Genomic DNA, 19,600 nt, shown 5'->3' with positions numbered 1-19,600 from the left:
CTACATTATTTTTATATCAGTTGCCCACTTAATGGTATCCAGGAAACTCAGTTTTTTTATGTTAACTTGTTTTGCTTCTTTCTAGTTAGTGATCTGTATATTTGAGAATGAGATTTTTTTTAGGGAAAAAATATGTTTTTGCCTAAATACCCTGAGGCACTTATATTTGTAGGGTATAGAATAGAGAAAAGTATCCCACAAAATTGCAGTTCATTCCTGTTTTGGGGTTTAAGGAAGGGAATGGTATTTGGGCAATCTGCTCTTAATTTGAGGGAAATGTGAAGAACGTATTTGTTAAAATAATATAGATATAAATGAGAATTCACATTCTTAAACATAATGCTGGACAGGTGTGGGAGTATAGTTAAACATTTAAAATTTAGAGCACTCTGATTTATGCTTCTCAGAGCTATATTAGGGAGGCTGATTTCAGTTACATATTATTGTACCATATATTCTTTTTTCCTTGATCAAAAAAATAAATATATTTGGATATTCTCTGGTCCAAAAAGTGTTAATATTTATCACATGCAATGAGACTAAAATAATTGTTTACTTCACATTTAAGATGTATTTAGTATATTAATAAGGGCTCCTTTCCCTTTTTAAAAAATAATTACATAAAATTTTATTTAAGTTGCATTAAAGAGTTAATTTCTCTTAGAGTAGCTGGCTGGTTTAGTCAGTAGAGCATGTGACTCTTGAGGTCGGTCGTGAGTTAGAATCCCACATTGGATATAGAGCTTTTTTAGAAACAAAAATTAATTTCTCCTTCCGTGTAAACTGTTCAATGATTTTTTAGGACTGCTCTCTGTCCAATAGAACCTTATGCAGTAACAGAAATGTTCATAATCTGCCCTGTCCAGTACAGTAACCATCAATCTTATGTGACTGTTGAGTAATGAAATGTTGCTAGTGGAACTAAAGAATTTTATTTTTGATTTAATTAATTTAAATAGGGACATGTGGTTAGTGGCTACCATATTTAGTATCACAGATCTAAAATTTCTGTTAGAAGGTTTTTTTAAAAATAATTTTAGTGTTGAAATATAACTATCTTGCAATGAAGATTGTAACCTTACATGGTTTAGAGAATTTGGAATCTTTTTTTAGGTTTGCTAAATTTAAATAAAACTTAACATAAACATAGTTTTTATTTCTCTGGAACTAATGCATAGAACTTTGAGAACTGTGGCACAGAATCCTTTTATAATAAATACCATGACTATACAAGGCTTACAAAGTATATTATTTCCAGTTGTTTTGGAAGAATTCTGGAAATGCTACTTTGTTAATTTATATAGATAAATTCTGAGTTCCTTGTCAGACAGCAGTGGCCCCCCCCTAATTAATAGCCCTTCTTTGAGGAGGAATGCCACCCCATCCTATCCCAAAATGCAGCTAAATTCCTAAGATTTTTTTCTTTAAATACCAATGATGTTGCTTTTTGAAAAGATGAGTGAAAGGGGTGCCTTACTGGCTCAGTCGATAGAGCATATAACTCTTGATCTTGCGGTTATGAGTTTGAACCCTATGTTGGATGTGAAGATTACTTAAAATCTATAAAAAAAAAGAAAAAGAAAAAATGAGAGGAGGCCGACCTATAATTTGTTTATTCTGAGAGTTAAAAATAATCTATAGGAAATAAGAATTTCTGTAATTGTTATATTAATAATTTCATTTAAGGTGTATTTTTCATTTTGTTTCATTTTTATGACTGCAGGTGAAGGTTGACTTAATTGAGCTCTCTGAAAAATGCTGTAGTGACTTTGACTTGCATTCAGAACTAGAACGCTCCTTTTTGTCAGAACCATCATCTCCAGGGAGAACTAAGACTACTAAAGGATTCAAACTTGGGAAGCACAAGCATGAGACCTTTATAACTTCAAGGTAAAATCTATTCTACCAAAGATCTTGATTGTGGTCATAGAAGTTTACTTATTGTAATATACTTTAAGATAGACACTAACTATACAGAAAAAAAGGAAGATGACATAATACTTTAATCATGAATATTGTTTGAAATTTTTTTTTAAAGATAATACTTTGGCCAGGATATACCCAGTACATTTGTTACATTTTTCTACTTTATGAGAGTTTAGAAGGTTTGAACAAGAGGTGAACTGGATTATTTAAAATAATTGTTAGTCATATCAATAAGTTATGAGTACCATTCTTAGCTAGTTTTGTAGTATATCCCTGGAGAATAATAGAGATATTGGTAACATTAATGCAGCTGAATGAAGAAATAATTGAAATACAATTTTCAATATTGCTAAGACTGACATATATTCACTGGAAATATGAAGAAAAAGAATACGTTTTCATGGAGTGTTTTTGTTTTGATAGTGGGAAATCTGAATACATTGAACCTGCCAAACGAGCTCATGTTGTGCCACCACCAAGAGGAAGGGGCAGGGGAGGATTTGGACAGGGTATACGACCCCATGATATTTTTCGTCAGAGAAAACAGAACACAAGCAGACCACCATCTATGCATGTGGATGACTTTGTTGCAGCTGAGAGTAAAGAAGTGGTCCCTCAAGATGGAATACCCCCACCGAAACGGCCACTCAAAGTATCACAGAAGATTTCTTCTCGTGGTGGATTTTCAGGCAATCGAGGAGGACGGGGTGCTTTTCACAGTCAGAATAGGTTTTTCACACCACCTGCTTCAAAAGGTGACTTACGTATATTTTCTAGTGGGTTAGAGTACTGGAATGCTAGAATATTGTATAGAAGTGATTTAGATGTGATTCAGATAAAGTATTTTTCAGTTACTACAATTAAGCTACCTCTTAGATACTGGTAACTATTTGCAGAATACTTTATTGAATAGAAAAAAAAATTTTAAGTTAATGTTTAATTGCATGTTTAGTGATAAGTTTAAAAGAAGTCAATTGGCTAATTATTTTCCTTTTCACATTGGGAATCGTGTTTATCCTTTCTGAGTAATATCTGTACATTCTCACAGTTCTGCTTACCAACAGTTTCCTTAGGATTCTTTTGTGTAGTTCACCGTTGAGTCTCTTATCTACTTCTTGGTGTTTCATTTAATGTTTTTTTTTTTTTTTTAAGATTTTATTTTTAAGTTTTTCTACACTCAGTGTGGAACTAGACCTCATTACCCCAAGATCATGAGTTGCATGCTTTACCAACTGAGCCAGCCAGACACTTCAGTTTAATGTTTCAGATTGTTTCAAGATTTTATCTGTTAATAAGTTCCATTTCAAACATTGTACACCTGTGTCATACCTATTTCAAAAATGCCACCCTCCATATGGGAGTTAGGGAGACCACTGCACAGTAGAGCTTTAAACACAAATCTTATTTCTTTTTAAAGCTACTGTTGTAGAATTTAACAAAAATACATGAAACTTGTTTTATTGATCATTAACGGTGGCTGCTTTTACTTCATGATTTTTTTGTTTCTGTGATTTATTGAACATTCTTTGTTTAAACTTCTTAGAAACAGTGCATTTGTAGAAATTATTCTTCACTAGTGGATTGATGACATGTTTTCGTACTGCTGACTTGGCAGTGAGAGAATAGCAGTTTACATTAATAACAAACACATAGCTGTGTTAGGACTATTATATATATAATACTCTCAAATCAGCCCTTTGAAGTAAGTTCTGTTAGTACCCCCACTTTACAGCAGAGAAAACTACCAGTCAGCTCACCAGGATATATAAGTGGCAGAACCAGTATTTGAACCCTGGCAGTCTGGCTCCAGAGCTTCTGCTTCTAACCACATACAGTACTGCCACAATGTAGTATATGGCAAATATGTCATTTACAGAATTTCATAGTTTCTCTTGTTACTTTGAAGATTAAGAAAAACACGTTGAACCTTAAAAAAAAAAGGTTATTTATTTATTTATTTGAGAGCGAGTAAGTGAGCATGAGTGAGGGGAAGGTCTGAGGAAGAGGGAGAGGGAGCCTGACGTGGGGCTGGACCCCAAGGTCATGACCTGAGCCAAAGGTAAATGCTTAACCGACTGGCACCCCAGTATCAAATCTTTTTTAATCCAACTAAAGTAGTAGACCTTAATTGTGTTATCTGTGTTCAGGGAACTACAGTCGTCGGGAGGGAACGAGAGGTTCCAGTTGGAGTGCACAGAATACTCCTCGAGGAACTTACAATGAAAGTCGCGGAGGCCAGAGCAACTTTAACAGGGGCCCTCTTCCACCATTACGACCACTTAGTTCTACAGGTATATATCCTTCCTTTTTATTTTATTTATTTATTTATTTCTACAGGTATATATCCTTCCTTTTTATTTTATTTTATTTTATTTTTTATTTATTTATTTATTTATTTATTTATTTATTTATTTATTTATTTATTTTGGGGGGGTATATATCCTTCAGAGTTAATACTGCTGAGAGAGGGATGTCATAAACTCTCATTCTGGGAGAGAACATTTTGGAATGTAGGCTTATAATTCTATAGGCAATTTAATTTTATATCTGCAAATGAATGCCCAATGTATATTTCCTGTAGAAATAATCAAAATTCTGGATTCTGAACTATGTGTATAATCTTGGCAGTTTCACAGGGACATGCTCTGTTTTTTTTTGTTTTGTTTTGTTTTTGTTTTTTTAAAAACAGGCTCTTTAAGATTTTATTTATTTATTCATGAGCGAGAGAGAGAGAGAGAGAGAGAGAGAGGCAGAGGGAGGAGCAGAAGCAGGTTCCATGCAGGGAGCCCAACGTGGGACTCCAGGATCCCGGGTCTCCAGGATCAGGCCCTGGGCTGAGGGTGGTGCTAAACTGCTGAGCCACCCGGGCTGCTCTGTTTTTGTTTTTAAAAATTTTATTTATTTACTCATGAGAAACAGAGAGAGAGAGAGAGAGAGGCAGAGACACAGGCAGAGGGAGAAGCAGGCTCCATGCAAGGAGCCGGATGTGGGACTTGATCCTAGATCTCCAGGATCACACCCTGGGCTGAAGGCGGTGCTAAACCGCTGAGCCACCTGGGCTGCCCCCTGCTCTGTTTTTTGTGTTTTTAAAAGACTATTTATTTGAGAGAGAGAGAGTGGGAGTGGGAGGTGAAACCAAGAGTTGGACACTTAACTGACTGAGCCACCCAGGCATCCTTTGCTCTTTTTTTTATATTTCTTCTTCTTTTTCTTTCTTTCTTTTTTTTTTTTTTTAAAGATTTTATTTATTTACTTGAGAGAGAGAGTGTGTATGTACTCCCAAAAGGAGGGGAGGGACAGAGGGAGAGGGAGAAGCTCCTTGCTTAGCAGGGAGCCTGATGCAAGGCTCAATCCCAGGACCATGGGATAATCATCACCTGAGCCGAAGACAGATGCTTTACTGAGCCACCCAGGCACCTCTCCTTTTATATTTCAATGATGAAAGCCAATCCTTAAGGTTTTTTTTTGCTCAAAGTATTTTAATAACAGAGATATCTTCATGCAGTATATTGTTTCTGTTTACAATATTGTCTTGTGTGTTTAGGCACGCAACCTGTTTTTCTTAAAACACTATTATGTCAAGTCTGGAATTCTGATCACAAGTAGCTTTTGGTTTCAAATACACTTTCATTTTTATTTTTTTATTTTTTATTTTTTTTAATTTTTATTTATTTATGATAGTCACACACAGAGAGAGAGAGAGGCAGAGACGTAGGCAGAGGGAGAAGCAGGCTCCATGCACCGGGAGCCCGAAGTGGGATTCGATCCCGGGTCTCCAGGATCGCGCCCTGGGCCAAAGGCAGGCGCTAAACTGCTGCACCACCCAGGGATCCCCACTTTCATTTTTATAACAGCTTTATTTGAGATATAATTCTCGCATATCATATAACTTAACCTATTTAAAGTGGACAATTCAGTAGTCTTTACCCCATTCACAGATTTTTAAAGGAGCAAAGAGTAATTCCTGTCTTAGTTTGAAATCAGCTTTATAGATTACTGTTTCTATAGTGGGAAAGGAAAGGATATTATGACTAAAAACTATTTTTTCTTTTATAGGCTACCGACCAAGTCCTCGTGACCGCGCTTCCAGAGGTCGTGGGGGTCTTGGACCTTCCTGGGCAAGTGCAAATAGTGGCAGTGGAGGCTCAAGAGGAAAGTTTGTTAGTGGAGGCAGTGGTAGAGGTCGTCATGTACGATCCTTCACACGATAAAAATTCTTTTGGGAACATCCTGAGTGTATATGAACATTTCCTGAGGACGATAAAAATAAAATGAGACATTAAAGGACCAACTTAGACTTAGCAGTTATCTGGAGACATCTGAGAGAATATTTTTATCTGAAGAAAGCAGATTTTGTTTGATACCTAACACAAGATTTCAATAAAAATCCAAACTTTGTATGTATGCTTGTATATGTTTTTTCGCTTTCGTATATAACTATTTACAGAATTTCTTAGGTAGAAAATGAACAATGAAGTGACTTTGGTTTTAGTGTATTTTTGCTGATGCCAGAGATGCCCCCTATACTTTCGCAGCTCATGGTGCCCCTTAGTGTTGCACTAACTTTTTCACAGCACACCTAAGCCAAAAGAAGTACCCAATAACTTCCATTTATTAACAGTTAGGTCTAAACAACTTATTAAAAATTTCTGTTATAACCATGAGTGACTGAACACTGCCAACTTCTCAAACTTTGGAATCAACTTGGATACCATCAGTATCATTTTCTGTTCCACTATGCTTTTTGCACAGTATTTTTTATCACCACTGCTAAAAACTTGGTTTTGCAAAGATACTTTGTCATAGAAAAATTTAGTGTTACATAATATTGAAAATGTACCTTGAGCTAGAAGTTTGTGTTATTTCTAACAGATGTTTCTCTTAAAAATTTAAAATACCATGTGGCATCTGTGTTAATTTACTAGGGAACTCTGGTGCAGTTTGGGGAATTTTTTGATTGCCCCAAAAAGAAACATGACACTCTTCCTTACATTAGAAAGAAATATGCATGGGGGGAAAAAAGGAAAGAAATATGTAGGTACCTTGTGTTTCAGCTTTATACTTACGCTATTTTATTATGCAATTTTTTAAAGCTTCAATGAGACATAGCCTAATAATGGTCTTTTGAGAATCAGAAGCATCTAATAAAAACTGGATTTTATATACAGAAATGAAGATTATAACTTTGAGAAAATAGCCATATTTTCTCCAAAAGGTATCTCAACACACTCAGCTTATATATAACTGGCAAAAAAATAAAGATTTCTTAACAAAGGAGCATATGAATTTCATGCCATCCCTTTATTACTGTTTTGCCAAATTATTTGTAAGAGTAGAAAGTATGTTTGTTTGGAAAATACTTTACTTTTTTTTTTTTTAAAGATTTTATTTATTCATGAGAGAGAGAGAGAGGGAGAGAGGCAGAGACACAGGCAGAGGGAGAAGCAGGCTCCACGCAGGGAGCCGGATGCGGGACTCGATCCTGGGACTCCAGGGTCATGTGCTGGGCCGAAGGCAGGTGCTAAACTGTTGAGCCACCCAGGGATCCCCTGGAAAATACTTTAAAGAGAAGCCCAGCTCTAAAGATTCTGATTTAAGCAAAAGGTAATGGAAATCTTTTCATAACTAATGGTCTCAGAAAACGCAAGATCATCTAAAACTCTTTCAATCCTGAAACCTAATGAGTTCATTCTCTCTGAAGATGTATTTCTCATTAGATAGAATTCAAAGTATGTCCCTAATGTCTGACATAAGTACATGGAAAAATAGTTGTTTTTTAAAGTAACTGCATTTCTTTAAAAAATAAAGTGACTATTTTTTTTTTTTAAGTGACTATTTCTTAAATAATAAGAACATATGGCTGTATATAGAGAGGTAATTACTTGATTGGTTTTTTAGCTTTAAGTTGAATATAATCTCAGATTTGTATTCTGTTTGCCTTAGGTTAATGCCTAATAATTCAGGCCAGCCAAGGTAATAAGTTATTAACAAATGCACATTAATACCAGGCAAGTTAAAAATGTTCTGAGTAATTAAGAGTCTTAATCAACATGTTGACTGTCCTTTTCATGCATATATCACTCAGTCTTTTTTTTTTTTTTTTCACTCAGTCTTTATAACAATCTAGCAAAGAAGGTATTATAATTTTTAGATGGAGAAAGCTGAGGAGCTTGACTGAAAAGTGATAAAAACGAGATTTAAAATCAGGTTGGCTAGCTCCTAATTCTTTACCTCTTTTTTATATCTTGGAGAGGTATGAAGCTACTTTTTTAGGTTGAATGAGATTAAAGATCAGAATTAATTTATCATATGTAAGTGAAATTCCAAAGGCTTAGCACTCTATTTTTGTCATTTCAGAAGTGAGCCAGATAGATAACTGGGGGATGGTTGCTTCATATATGTTTAGATCTGTATGGAAGACCACATATCTTCAAAAAGAAATATTTTAAAAATCAATTTTTTATGTACTTTAGTGGAATGGGTATGTGTGTTACTTGCAAAACTACTTTGTCCTACATAAGACATTTCAGGAAAAGTTTTAGGTGGTATTTAGAAATTAATGAAAATGGAGAATGCCTTTGGGAATAAAACTTACTCTATTTAGTATATAATACAAGGAATTATTGAGTTAATGAGTTAAATCATTGATAGAATGGTTCATATTTCTTTCGTAAGAATAAGAAAAAAGAGGGGCACCTGGCTGGCTTAGTCAGAAGAGCATGTGATTCTTGATCTTGGGGTCATGATCTCAAGCCCCACACTGAGTGTAGAGATTACTTAAAAAACATACGCTATGCTTCTTAAAAACAATTTTTTGGTAGTAATCTCTGTGTGAAACATTAGCAAGGCCCATTAGTTTAGTTTTATTGCTTTGTATAAAAATTAAAAAACCTGCAGATTGAAGGCAGCCCAGGTGGCTCAGCGGTTTAGCGCCGCCTTCAGCCCACAGCCTGATCCTGGAGACTCGGAATCGAGTCCCGCGTCGGGCTCCCTGCATGGAGCCTGCTTCTCCCTCTGCCTCTCTCCTGCCTCTCTCTCTCTCTCTCTGTGTCTCTCATGAATAAATAAAAAAATTAAAAAACCCTGCAGATTGAGAATGTAGGAATGAAGGTATGTCTCTTGAGCTTCTACCATGTTCCATACACCTTAGGACAGACAGCCTGGGGAATATAAGGATGACTAAGATCTATTTTCTGCCCTCCAAAGGATCACAGTCTAATGGAAGAAACACTCATTCACATAAACAATTTTTTAAGTAAAGTTAATAGGTAAGTGTGTAAACATGAAACAAAAGTTTTTGAATAATCCAATCAGTACGCTTCAAACTGAAACTTTTAATATAACTATTTTTAAAATAGCTAAATAAAAAAAGAAAGACTTGACATTAGAATTGTATGTTAGACCATAAATAACATCTTCTTTGGAATTGTTTTTGTTTAAAGACTAGGTAAGGTGAAAAAAATTATGTGATTTTTATTTTTAAATTCATAGGACAGATTAGGAATTAGATTTATAAGGGTCTCGTAAATTCATATGCTAGAGAAAAGGATGCAAACTCAATTACTAGCAGTGGCCTGGAAGGTAACAAATGCGAGAACTAGCTGAATAAGAGACAGTGAAAACTGGAGAAGTGTCAGTTGGCATTTTGGCCTCAGTACCAATTGGGAGAATTGAAGCAGGTGGCTCTGGAGAGTGCCTGCAGTTAAAGGAAACTAGTCCTTCGCTTCAGCTGATTGATACCTTGGGAGACTGATAGGTCCAATGCTGATGCCTCTTCTGACTTCTTGAAAAGAAATGTTTTAAATTTTCTCTTTAGGGATCCCTGGGTGGTGCAGTGGTATGGCACCTGCCTTTGGCCCAGGGCGCGATCCTGGAGACCCGGGATCGAATCCCACGTCGGGCTCCCGGTGCATGGAGCCTGCTTCTCCCTCTGCCTATGTCTCTGCCTCTCTCTCTCTCTCTGTGTGACTATCATAAATAAATAAAAAATTAAAAAAAATAAATTTTCTCTTTAAATTATTTGTTTTTTTAAATATTTTATTTATTTATTAATGAGAGACACACAGAGAGGCAGAGACACAGGCAGAAGGAGAAGCAGGCTCCATGCAGGGAGCCCGATGTGGGACTCGATCCTGGGTAACAAGGGTCAGGCCCTGGGCTGAAGGCGATGCTAAACCGCTGCGTCACCCGGGCTGCCCTCTTTAAATTATTTGTGGTCAAAACACAATTTACCATCTTAACTTGTTCTTAGTGTACAGTTCAATCATGTTAAGTACATTTATGTTGTTCTATAGCCAATATCCAGGACTTCTGCAGCTTGCAAATCTGAAATTATAATACCATTAAACAACTCCTCAGTCTACTCTTCCTCCAGCCCCTGGCACCTACCATTCTACCTTCTGTCTCTATGAAATTTGACTTGATAATTATGTAAGTGGTATTTATCTTTTGTTACTGGCTAACTTCATTTAGTATAATACCTTTAAGTTTCATCCATCTTGTAGGATGTGAAAATTTTCTTCTTTTTAGAGGCTGAATAATAATCATTAGATGTATATGCCACATTTTTTTGTTCATTTATGTATCAGTGGATGCTTGAGTTTGTTTCCACTTTTTGATTAATGAATAATGCTACTAAGAACATGAGTGTACAAATATTCATTTGAGTCTATGCACATAAGTAGGGTTGCTGGGTCATATGGTAAGTAATTCCCTTTTAAATTTTCTTAGGAAAAAAAATTTTTTTCTTAGGAACCGCCATACTGTTTTCCATAGTATCTGCACAGTTTTCCATTTCTATCAACAAGGATTCTAATTTCTCCATATCTTCACAAACTGTTCTTTTCTGTTTGTTTTTTTAAAAAATTTTTAATAGCCATGCTAGCAGATGTGCTTCTGATTCTTTTAAACAGGAGCCAAAAATCTAGATTATTATATAAACAATTTTCAAATGTGGCAATTAGTAACATTGTCAGAGCCAAACAAAACACAAGTGCAGGGCAAAATGCAGCCAAAGGGTTCTAGGCTGAAGAGTTTGATAACCTCTATTTTAGAAATTGGAACTGGATTTCTATAAAATCTTACTTTCATTTGAGACAGTAAAATCTACCAAGTAAATCTGTGATAGGACATGATGCTAAATGCTCGAGGTCTTTAGCGCCAAAAAGCCTAGATTTGAGAACCAGCTTTATCATCTATTAGCTGTGCAACTTTAATAAACTTTAATCTCTGGTCCTAAATCTGCCTGCTTTTATCTACATCACTAGCTTTTGGAGATTAAATAAAGTATGTACTTGATTTTTTTCTTTTTTGATGTGTAGAGCAATCTTATTTCAAATAAGAACCTCTGCTGCCTGGAAAAAGTACATAATGTGGAAGTTGGAAGAGATACCAATTTGTAGCTCTACTAAAGCATTTTGATGTGGATTTTAGGGAGATTTTTCGTCTGGGGACACTTTTATAATAGTCTCGTAACATAGATTCTAGGTGAAGATAGCCCAATTTCTAATAATTCCCAGGGTGGTTAGGGGCATGTGGTGGTAAATTTTAAATAGAAGGAGATGGTAGTTGATATGAATATGCAGGGAACAGTGAGTAGTCTGCTTTGGCCGGTGTAGGATGCAGGGATGGGGGGTAGGCGAAGGGGAGGGAAGGTGTACTTGGAGATTGGGGCTAAATTATGAAAGGTCTTATTTTCTATGCTCAGCCATAAGAATAAAATATTTTTGTTGTTAATATGAATGGCATTTTCAAATTTGGCCCACCCTTACATGCATCTGTTAACCAATGACTGTGAAAGGTGTTTTCTATAATTTAATCATAATCAGATTTATGCTTTAGAAAGACAGCTCCTGGGGATCCCTGGGTGGCTCAGTGGTTTAGTGCCTGCCTTTGGCCCACGGCGCGTTCCTGGAGTCCCGGGATCGAGTCCCACGTCGGGCTCCCTGCATGGAGCCTGCTTCTCCCTCCGCCTGTGTCTCTGCCTCTCTCTCTCTCTCTCTCTCTCTCTGTCTATCATGAAAAAATAAATAAATCTTTAAAAAAAAAAAAAAAAGAATGAAAGACAGCTCCTCTGGTGCAGTGAGGATTGATTAGAGAGGGAGGAACCTGAGCAGAAAGCAATTAAAAACAAAGATCTAAATCAGTGGTTTTCAGAGTGGTCCTCAGACCAGCAGCTCAGCATCACCTGGGAATTTGTTAGAAACAGGTATACTCTCAGGCACCACCCCAGACCTGAGACATGGAGCTCGGGCCAAGCAACATCATGTGCGCTTTAGCAAACCCTGCACTTGATTCCGCTGAGGTCCGATGCACCCTACAGTTTGAGAACCACTGATGTGCAGCTTCCCAGGACCTACTGACCTTCTTTTATTTTTATTTTTATTTTTATTTATTTGAGACAGCATGTGCATGAAAAGGGGGGAGGGGCAGAAGGAGAGGGAGAAGCAGACCCCCAGCTGAGCAGGGAGCTGGACAAGGGGCTCAATCCCAGGACCCTGGGATCATGACCTGAGCTGAAGGCTGACGTTTAACCAACTGAGCCACTGAGGTGTGTGGCTGTTTTTAAAAAATAAACTCTTTAAAAAAATAATAAGTTTTTCAGAAGGTTCTGATAATCAGCTAGATTTGGATTCAGTGACCCAAATGAAGAGTAAAGTCCTCAGTTAATACACTGGTAATGGAGGGGATCCCTGGGTGGCTCAGCGGATTAGTGCCACCTTCAGCCCAGGGCGTGATCCTGGAGACCTGGGATCAAGTCCCACGTCAGGTCCCTGCATGGAGCCTGCTTCTCCCTCTGCCTGTGTTTCTGCCTCTCTCTCTCTCTGTGTCTCTCATGAGTAAATAAATAAAATCTTAAAAAAAAAAAAAAAAGACATTGGTAATGGAAATGGAGGGATCAAATATAAAAGACATTTCTCAGATACTGTAATAACTCTAGGATTATATTAGGCCATTAGATGGCCTAATGTAGGCTGTGGGTTGGTACAAAGCAGTTACTGCTCTGAAAAAACTTTCTAGTGAGAGAAGGAAGGGTCAGCTGTTTGGGAGCAGAATGAGAAAAAAGTTAGCATTTCAGAGAAGATTGAAGTACCCAAGGAGACCTGAGGTTTGGGGGGTAGTAAGTAGTGCCAAATGCTCCAAAAGGATCTCAAACGGTGAAGATCAAAAGATGACTAGATTTGGCAGTTTGAAAGAGTTTATAACTTCTGTGATGGCAGGGTTTTTTTTTTTGGGAGTGTGAATTTAGAGGAAGGTAAACAAAATCCATAATGCTGTTGAATGATTTGAGAAGTGAGAAATAGGCAAGGAGTATTTTTTAGTTTGGTGGGGAACAGAAGAGAGATTGCTTAGAAGCCGTGCATACCAAAGACGCCCCCTTCCCAGCACGTGACATACAAAGCTTGTCTTGATGTTTGTGGTGCTAGACTATGTCTGCAGGATCTAGTTAGGTTTTTTGTGCTTCCACACTTGACGACAGACTGCCTTGGAAATTGTATTTCTGAATGTTGTATTCTAAGTTCTTTGTCTACTTCTTTAACATCTAAGATGTTCTTGGGCACCTGGATGACTCAGTCGGTTAAGTGTCCGACTCTTGGTTTCAGCTCAGGTCATGACCTCATAACCTGGGTTGTGGAATCAGGCCCCAGCCTGGGCTCTGCACTCAGCAGGAGGGGTCCGCCTGGGGATTCTCGCCCTCTGCCCCTCTCCCCATCTAAGCTCACACCCTCTCTTTCAAATAAGTTAGTTAAAAAAAAACTTCTTATCAATGCTGCGTTGTTTCATGCTGCCTAAGTATCCTTGAAGCGTGATTTTTTTAATGACCCGATTCATGGTTAGTATATTTATATTATATATTCATGGGTTTTATTTATTTATTTATTTATTTATTTTTTTTTTTTAAATGTGGAAGTTCCTTCCGGTTTCAGTTTAATTTTATTTATTTATTTATGATAGTCACACACAGAGAGAGAGAGAGAGAGGCAGAGACACAGGCAGAGGGAGAAGCAGGCTCCATGCACTGGGAGCCCAATGTGGGATTCGATCCCGGGTCTCCAGGATCGCGCCCTGGGCCAAAGGCAGGCGCTAAACCGCTGCGCCACCCAGGGATCCCTATTCATGGGTTTTAAATGGAATAAAGTTTTGAGGTATTAATTTGGGAAAAATAATGCTGAGTTGCTTGGCTTTCATTTTTTAATTTTAATTTTTAAAAATTTTTTATTATTTTTTAAAGATTTTATTTATTCATGAGAGAGAGAGAGAGAGGCAGAGACACAGGCAGAGGGAGAAGCAGGCTTCATGCAGGGAGCCTGATGTGGGACTTGATCCTGGGGCCTCCAGGATCACGCCCTGGGCTAAAGGCAGGCGCTAAACCGCTGAGCCACCCAGGGATCCCCATCATTTAAAAAAATAAAATTATTTGAGAGAGTGAACAAGAGCGAGAGAGAGCATGAGCCAGGGAAAGGGCAGAAGCAGACCCCAGTGAGCTGGCAGCCTGACCTGAGCCACCCAGGCGCCTCTTGGCTTTCATTTTAAAGCAAAGGACAAAAAAAAAAAAAAAAAAAAAAAAGAAAAAATAAATAAAGCAAAGGGACAAAACTAAAATAGCCAAATGAAAAGTTGTATTTAAATTTTTTCAAGTTAGGGATCCCTGGGTGGCGCAGCGGTTTGGCGCCTGCCTTTGGCCCAGGGCGCGATCCTGGAGACCCGGGATCGAATCCCACGTCGGGCTCCCGGTGCATGGAGCCTGCTTCTCCCTCTGCCTGTGTCTCTGCCTCTCTCTCTCTCTGTATGACTATCATAAATAAACAAAAAATAAAAATTTAAATTTTTTCAAGTTAATGCTTTTTATTTATTTATTTTTTATTTTTATTTTTTTTTAAGGAAAGTCTACCCCTCAATGTGAAGCTTGAACTAATGACCCTGAGATCAAAAGTTGCATGCTTTCTGGACTGAGCCAGCCAGGTGCCCCCTTTCTTTTTTATTTTATATTTTTTTCAAGTTAATGACTCTGAAATGATTTGAGTCGACAAGCTGTGTATTATTTCCAAATGAAGGTCTCTTTGTTTGCTAAGAGAGGCTTTGGGAATATTTTGTTAAAGCCTTGAACTAAAAGCAGCCCTAATGGACCCCCTTAAACCTTAACCTGCTTTAGGTTACCTACTCTAGGAGTGATGCTTTTCAATGTTCTGGGAACCCAGGAACAGTACAATTGCTACTTCTGACTAAACATTTCACCTGGCCCTGCTAGAACAACAGTAGGGTCCTCTGAAGTCCGTTTCCTTTATTATTTTATTTTATTTTATTTTATTTTATTTTTTATTTTATTTTATTTTATTTTATTTATTTTATTTTATTTTATTTTATTTTATTTTATTTATTTTATTTTATTTTATTATTTATTTTATTTTATTTTATTTATTTATTTATTCATTCTGTTTCCTTTAAATGAGGAATCAGAAAGAGTTCATCGGTAAGCCAAAGTCACGTAGAACAAACATGATCCAAAACTACTCCATAAGCATGTGGAACTTTAAAAATTGTTCAACAACTTTATCTCCAAAACTCATTTTGATGAAAAGGCAGAAAAAACAGAAATTATAAAAGCTAGGCACTAATACGGCTCTCCCTTGCATTTTTTTTTCCTGTTTTTACTTTTATTTGCATTTACTTTATGCCGAATTTGCTCCCGAGCCGTAAGTTTTTGTTTCTTCAGTTTCTTTTGGGGGTAGCTTTCTGTGCAACCTCCTCTTCTGGTTTAGGAACAATCTGCTCTTTTTCAGAAAGGATCATCTCTATGTGGCGGAGAGAGCTCACGTATGGGTTAATCTGACCATAAGCCTGGTAAGTTCTATGCTGCGTTTTGGGGGCTCTGTTAACCTGGATGTGCTCAATGACCAATCTACTACATCTAAACCCGTAAGTTCAACATTACTCTCTGAATTTTTAAGCATGCACAGTAAAAATTGAGCACTCTTTTTTAGGCCACCAACCCTGTGCCCAGGCCCACTGTTCGGCCTGGGCACGTCTACCACCTGCACCATTGTAGCAACAGAAATGGCACACACTTGATGGGGTCAGCACTGGGTGTTATAATATATGTTGGCAAATTGAATTCAAATAAAAAAAAAATGGCACACACTGCTTCTGCAAAGTGACATCTTCGACATACTTGGTGGCTTTTCCAATATGCATACCCTTGATCGCCTGATTTAGTTTCGCATGTGTTCTTAAAGTGAACACGAAGATTTGAACTTGATTTGCATGATTTTGTAGGGTTTTCTGGGTCAAGTGGGTAGCGAACCATTTTTAGAAATCACCACAGGCCACTGAGGGGAAGAGCCTGGCTTTCCCATTTACTAACTTGCTATGTGATACAAACAAATTAAATCATTGGTGGGCTCCTGTTCTCTCATCTATCCTGAAATACAGGAGTCAGAATGTGTGTGATGTGGAAGGGAGTATGAATCAGAAGAGAAATGCTATTACAGATATTTATTGTAGAGTTAAAGTAAAAAGTACCAGTCCAAAACTGATGAAGTGTAGTGGCTACGCAAATGAAATAAAGACAAATGTAATAAACACAACTTAAAAAAGAAGGGTAATCACATTAAAAGAATGTTTCCAAATCCCCCTCTCCTCTCTACTCTTCTACTAGGAGAAATGTTCAGCTCTTATGTTGGTGTTGGCTAATCAATTAACTAATACTACCATTAACCAAGTAATATTAATCCAAAATTAATTAAAAATTAAGAGTTACAGAAACTTAAAACAATTTTTTTATTGAAGCATAACTAACATACAGTGTTATATTAGTTTTGGGGGTACAATATAATGATTCAACATTCTATACATTACTCAGTACTCAAGAGTTATGGAAACTTTTACCTCTGATTGGTCTAATGTTAACTGAACCTGGGGACACAGGATAATGTCCTTACAAAAAGTATTTAGTGGTGATAACATTTCAGTACTTACTCAGTGATTAAAGAAGGGAAAGAAATGAAATAAAATTTATCAAAATATTTGTTTCCGGGATCCCTGGGTGGCGCAGCGGTTTGGCGCCTGCCTTTGGCCCAGGGCACGATCCTGGAGACCCCGGATCGAGTCCCACGTCAGGCTCCCGGTGCATGGAGCCTGCTTCTCCCTCTGCCTATGTCTCTGCCTCTCTCTCTCTCTCTCTATGTGACTATCATAAATAAATAAAATTAAAAAAAATTAAAAAAAAATATTTGTTTCCATAGATATCTGTCTCCCGAATTAAGTTTTTTTTTTATTGCACTCTCTTCAGTGTCACGACTTTAAATAGCATCTCTACATGTTGATTCTTTTTTTTTTAAAAAAAGATTTCATTTATTCATGAAAGACAGAGAGAGAGAGAGAGAGAGAGAGAGAAGCAATGACACAGGCAGAGGGAGAAGCAGGCTCCCTGCAAGGAGCCTGATATGGAACTTGAACCCAGGACCCTGGGGTCATGCCCTGGGCCAAAGACAGACGCTCAACCGATGAACCACCCAGGCATCCCTACATATTGATTCCTTTATTTTTATTTTTTTTTAATATTTATTCCTTTAAATTCCCAATCCAGAGCTGTCCTGTGACACCCAGATTTGCATCTTGACATCTCCACCAGATGTCTAGTAATCACCTCAAATTTGACAAACTCAAACTGGGCTCTTGATATTACCTGCACCCCCACGCCACTGTGGTCATTATCCTTTGTTATCTTTTTTTTTTTAAATTTTCAATTAACAGGGCAGCCCACGTGGCTCAGCAGTTTAGCACCGCCTTCGGCCCAGGGCGTGATCCTGGGGCTTCAGGATCGAGTCCTACATCAGGCTCCCTGCATGGAGCCTGCTTCTTCCTCTGCCTGTGTCTCTGCCTCTCTCTGTGTGTCTCTCATGAATAAATAAATAAAGTTAAAAAAAATAAAATTTTCAATAAACAGCAACTCCATACTTCTGATTTCTCAGACCAAAAAGCCTTAGTCATTCTTCCCTACTGTATTTCTTTCATACACTACTTCTGATCTGACTTCTCTCATCAAAACATAGCTAGACTAACTGTTCCACCTCTGATGCCAAGCCACCATTGTCTGTCTCTTGTCTTAAATATGGTGATTGCTTCCCAACTCAGCTCAAAGCCCTTCCATGGCCATAGAATAAAAGCTGGAGTTCTTATGATAATCCAGAGTTTTCACCCCTCCTTGTTATTTCTTTGACCTCATCTACTCCTCTCTGAGCTCACTTTGCTCCAGCTACCATCTTCTGACTGTTCCTACTGGCCCTGAGGACATCATTGCTTCAGGACTTCTGTTTAAAGAGAACTTCCCTGGCTACCCTATCTAGATTTTCAAAACCTTCCATCTCTGCTTTACTCTTCTCCTTACCACTTTTCATTATCTAACACTACATAGTTTTTTAAAAAAATTTATTCATGAGAGACACAGAGAGACATAGAGACACAGGTAGAGGGAGAAGCAGGCTCCCTGTGGGGAGCCCGATGTGGGACTCGATCCCAGGACTCCAGGATCATGCCCTGGGCTGAAGGAAGGTGCTAAACTGTCTGAGCCACCCAGGGATCCCCTAACACTACAGAGTTTACTCATTTATCTTCTTTATCATTGGATGCAAGTGGTGGACTTTGTGATTGAAATGCAGAAAATTACAAATCATTCATTTATGTAATAAGACATGTTAGTATTGAGAAATAGTTATATTCTTGTCATTAAAGTGACAGATATCTTTCATAGCCTTTTTTTCCCAGCCCACCTTTATCTAATATCATAAAATAAGTAAAATAAATATTTCATAATTTTTATTAGAAAGAATAAAAAGTGAGATTGATTTCTTCTCCCATAAACAGTTCCTATAAATTGTAAATAAACCTTTTGAAATTTACTATTTCAAAGAAAAGTATTTTATTTGTCATGCTCTGAATAGGACTAAACTTCTTTTGGATTATATTTGTCAGTTATAATTTTGCTGTTTGTCCTTATCTTTTTTTTTTTTAAGATTTTATTTATTTATTCATGAGAGACCAAGAGAGAGAGAGGCAGAGACACAGGCAGAGGGGGAAGCAGGCTCCATGCAGGAGCCCAATGTGGGACTCAATCCTGAGACCCCAGGACCACGCCCTTAGCTGAAGGCAGAAGCTCAACCGCTGAGCCACCCAGGCATTCCTGTTTGTCGTTATCTTTATTGTACAAAAATAACCCTAATGTTTGCTGTTATACAACTCAACATCTTTATTTAAAACACTAATTTTGCTAAAATAAAAAACCAAAAAATTTTAACAATTTAGTATGTAAAAAAATGATACAGGGGCACATGGCTAGCAGTTGGTAGAGCATGTGATTCTTGATCCCAAGGTCTGAGTTCAAGTCCCACACTGTGCATATTTCCTTAAAAATAAAATAATATAAAAAAATCTTAAAAATGATACCTTCTCTAGTACAGTTTGGTAAAACTTAGTCTTCTGTAATTTTCACATCTATTTTAGAGTAAATGGCTTTTTTTGTTTTTGAGAGAGAGTATAATCGGGGAGAAGTAGAGAGAGGAGAGAGTCTTAAAAATAGCCTGGTGCTTAGCCTTCAACATGGGGTTTGATCTCTCAACCCTGAGACCATGGCCTGAGCTGTAATCATGAATGAGATGCTTAACCATCTGAGCCACCC

At 37.4% G+C, this 19,600-nt stretch overlaps 1 protein-coding gene across 2 annotated transcripts in view; it reads left to right on the top strand.

Annotated features, from left to right (window-relative positions):
- VIRMA (vir like m6A methyltransferase associated) overlaps positions 1–6,330 on the top strand; it is a 58,700-nt gene extending 52,370 nt beyond the window's left edge. For both annotated transcript variants that reach the window (XM_025433472.3, XM_025433471.3), the window contains 4 exons: positions 1,724–1,890; positions 2,350–2,681; positions 4,074–4,217; positions 5,983–6,330. In XM_025433472.3, coding sequence (XP_025289257.1) covers positions 1,724–1,890; positions 2,350–2,681; positions 4,074–4,217; positions 5,983–6,137 — 798 coding nt within the window. In that variant the 3' untranslated portion in view covers positions 6,138–6,330. The remainder of the gene's footprint in view (positions 1–1,723; positions 1,891–2,349; positions 2,682–4,073; positions 4,218–5,982) is intronic.
- The last annotated feature ends 13,270 nt before the right edge of the window (positions 6,331–19,600 follow it).

The sequence above is a fragment of the Canis lupus genome, chromosome 29 (genome assembly GCF_003254725.2).
Source record: "Canis lupus dingo isolate Sandy chromosome 29, ASM325472v2, whole genome shotgun sequence".
Lineage (NCBI taxonomy): Eukaryota > Metazoa > Chordata > Mammalia > Carnivora > Canidae > Canis > Canis lupus.
The sequence above is the reverse complement of the archived record's forward strand: the minus strand, read 5'-3'. Positions and strand labels throughout refer to the sequence as shown.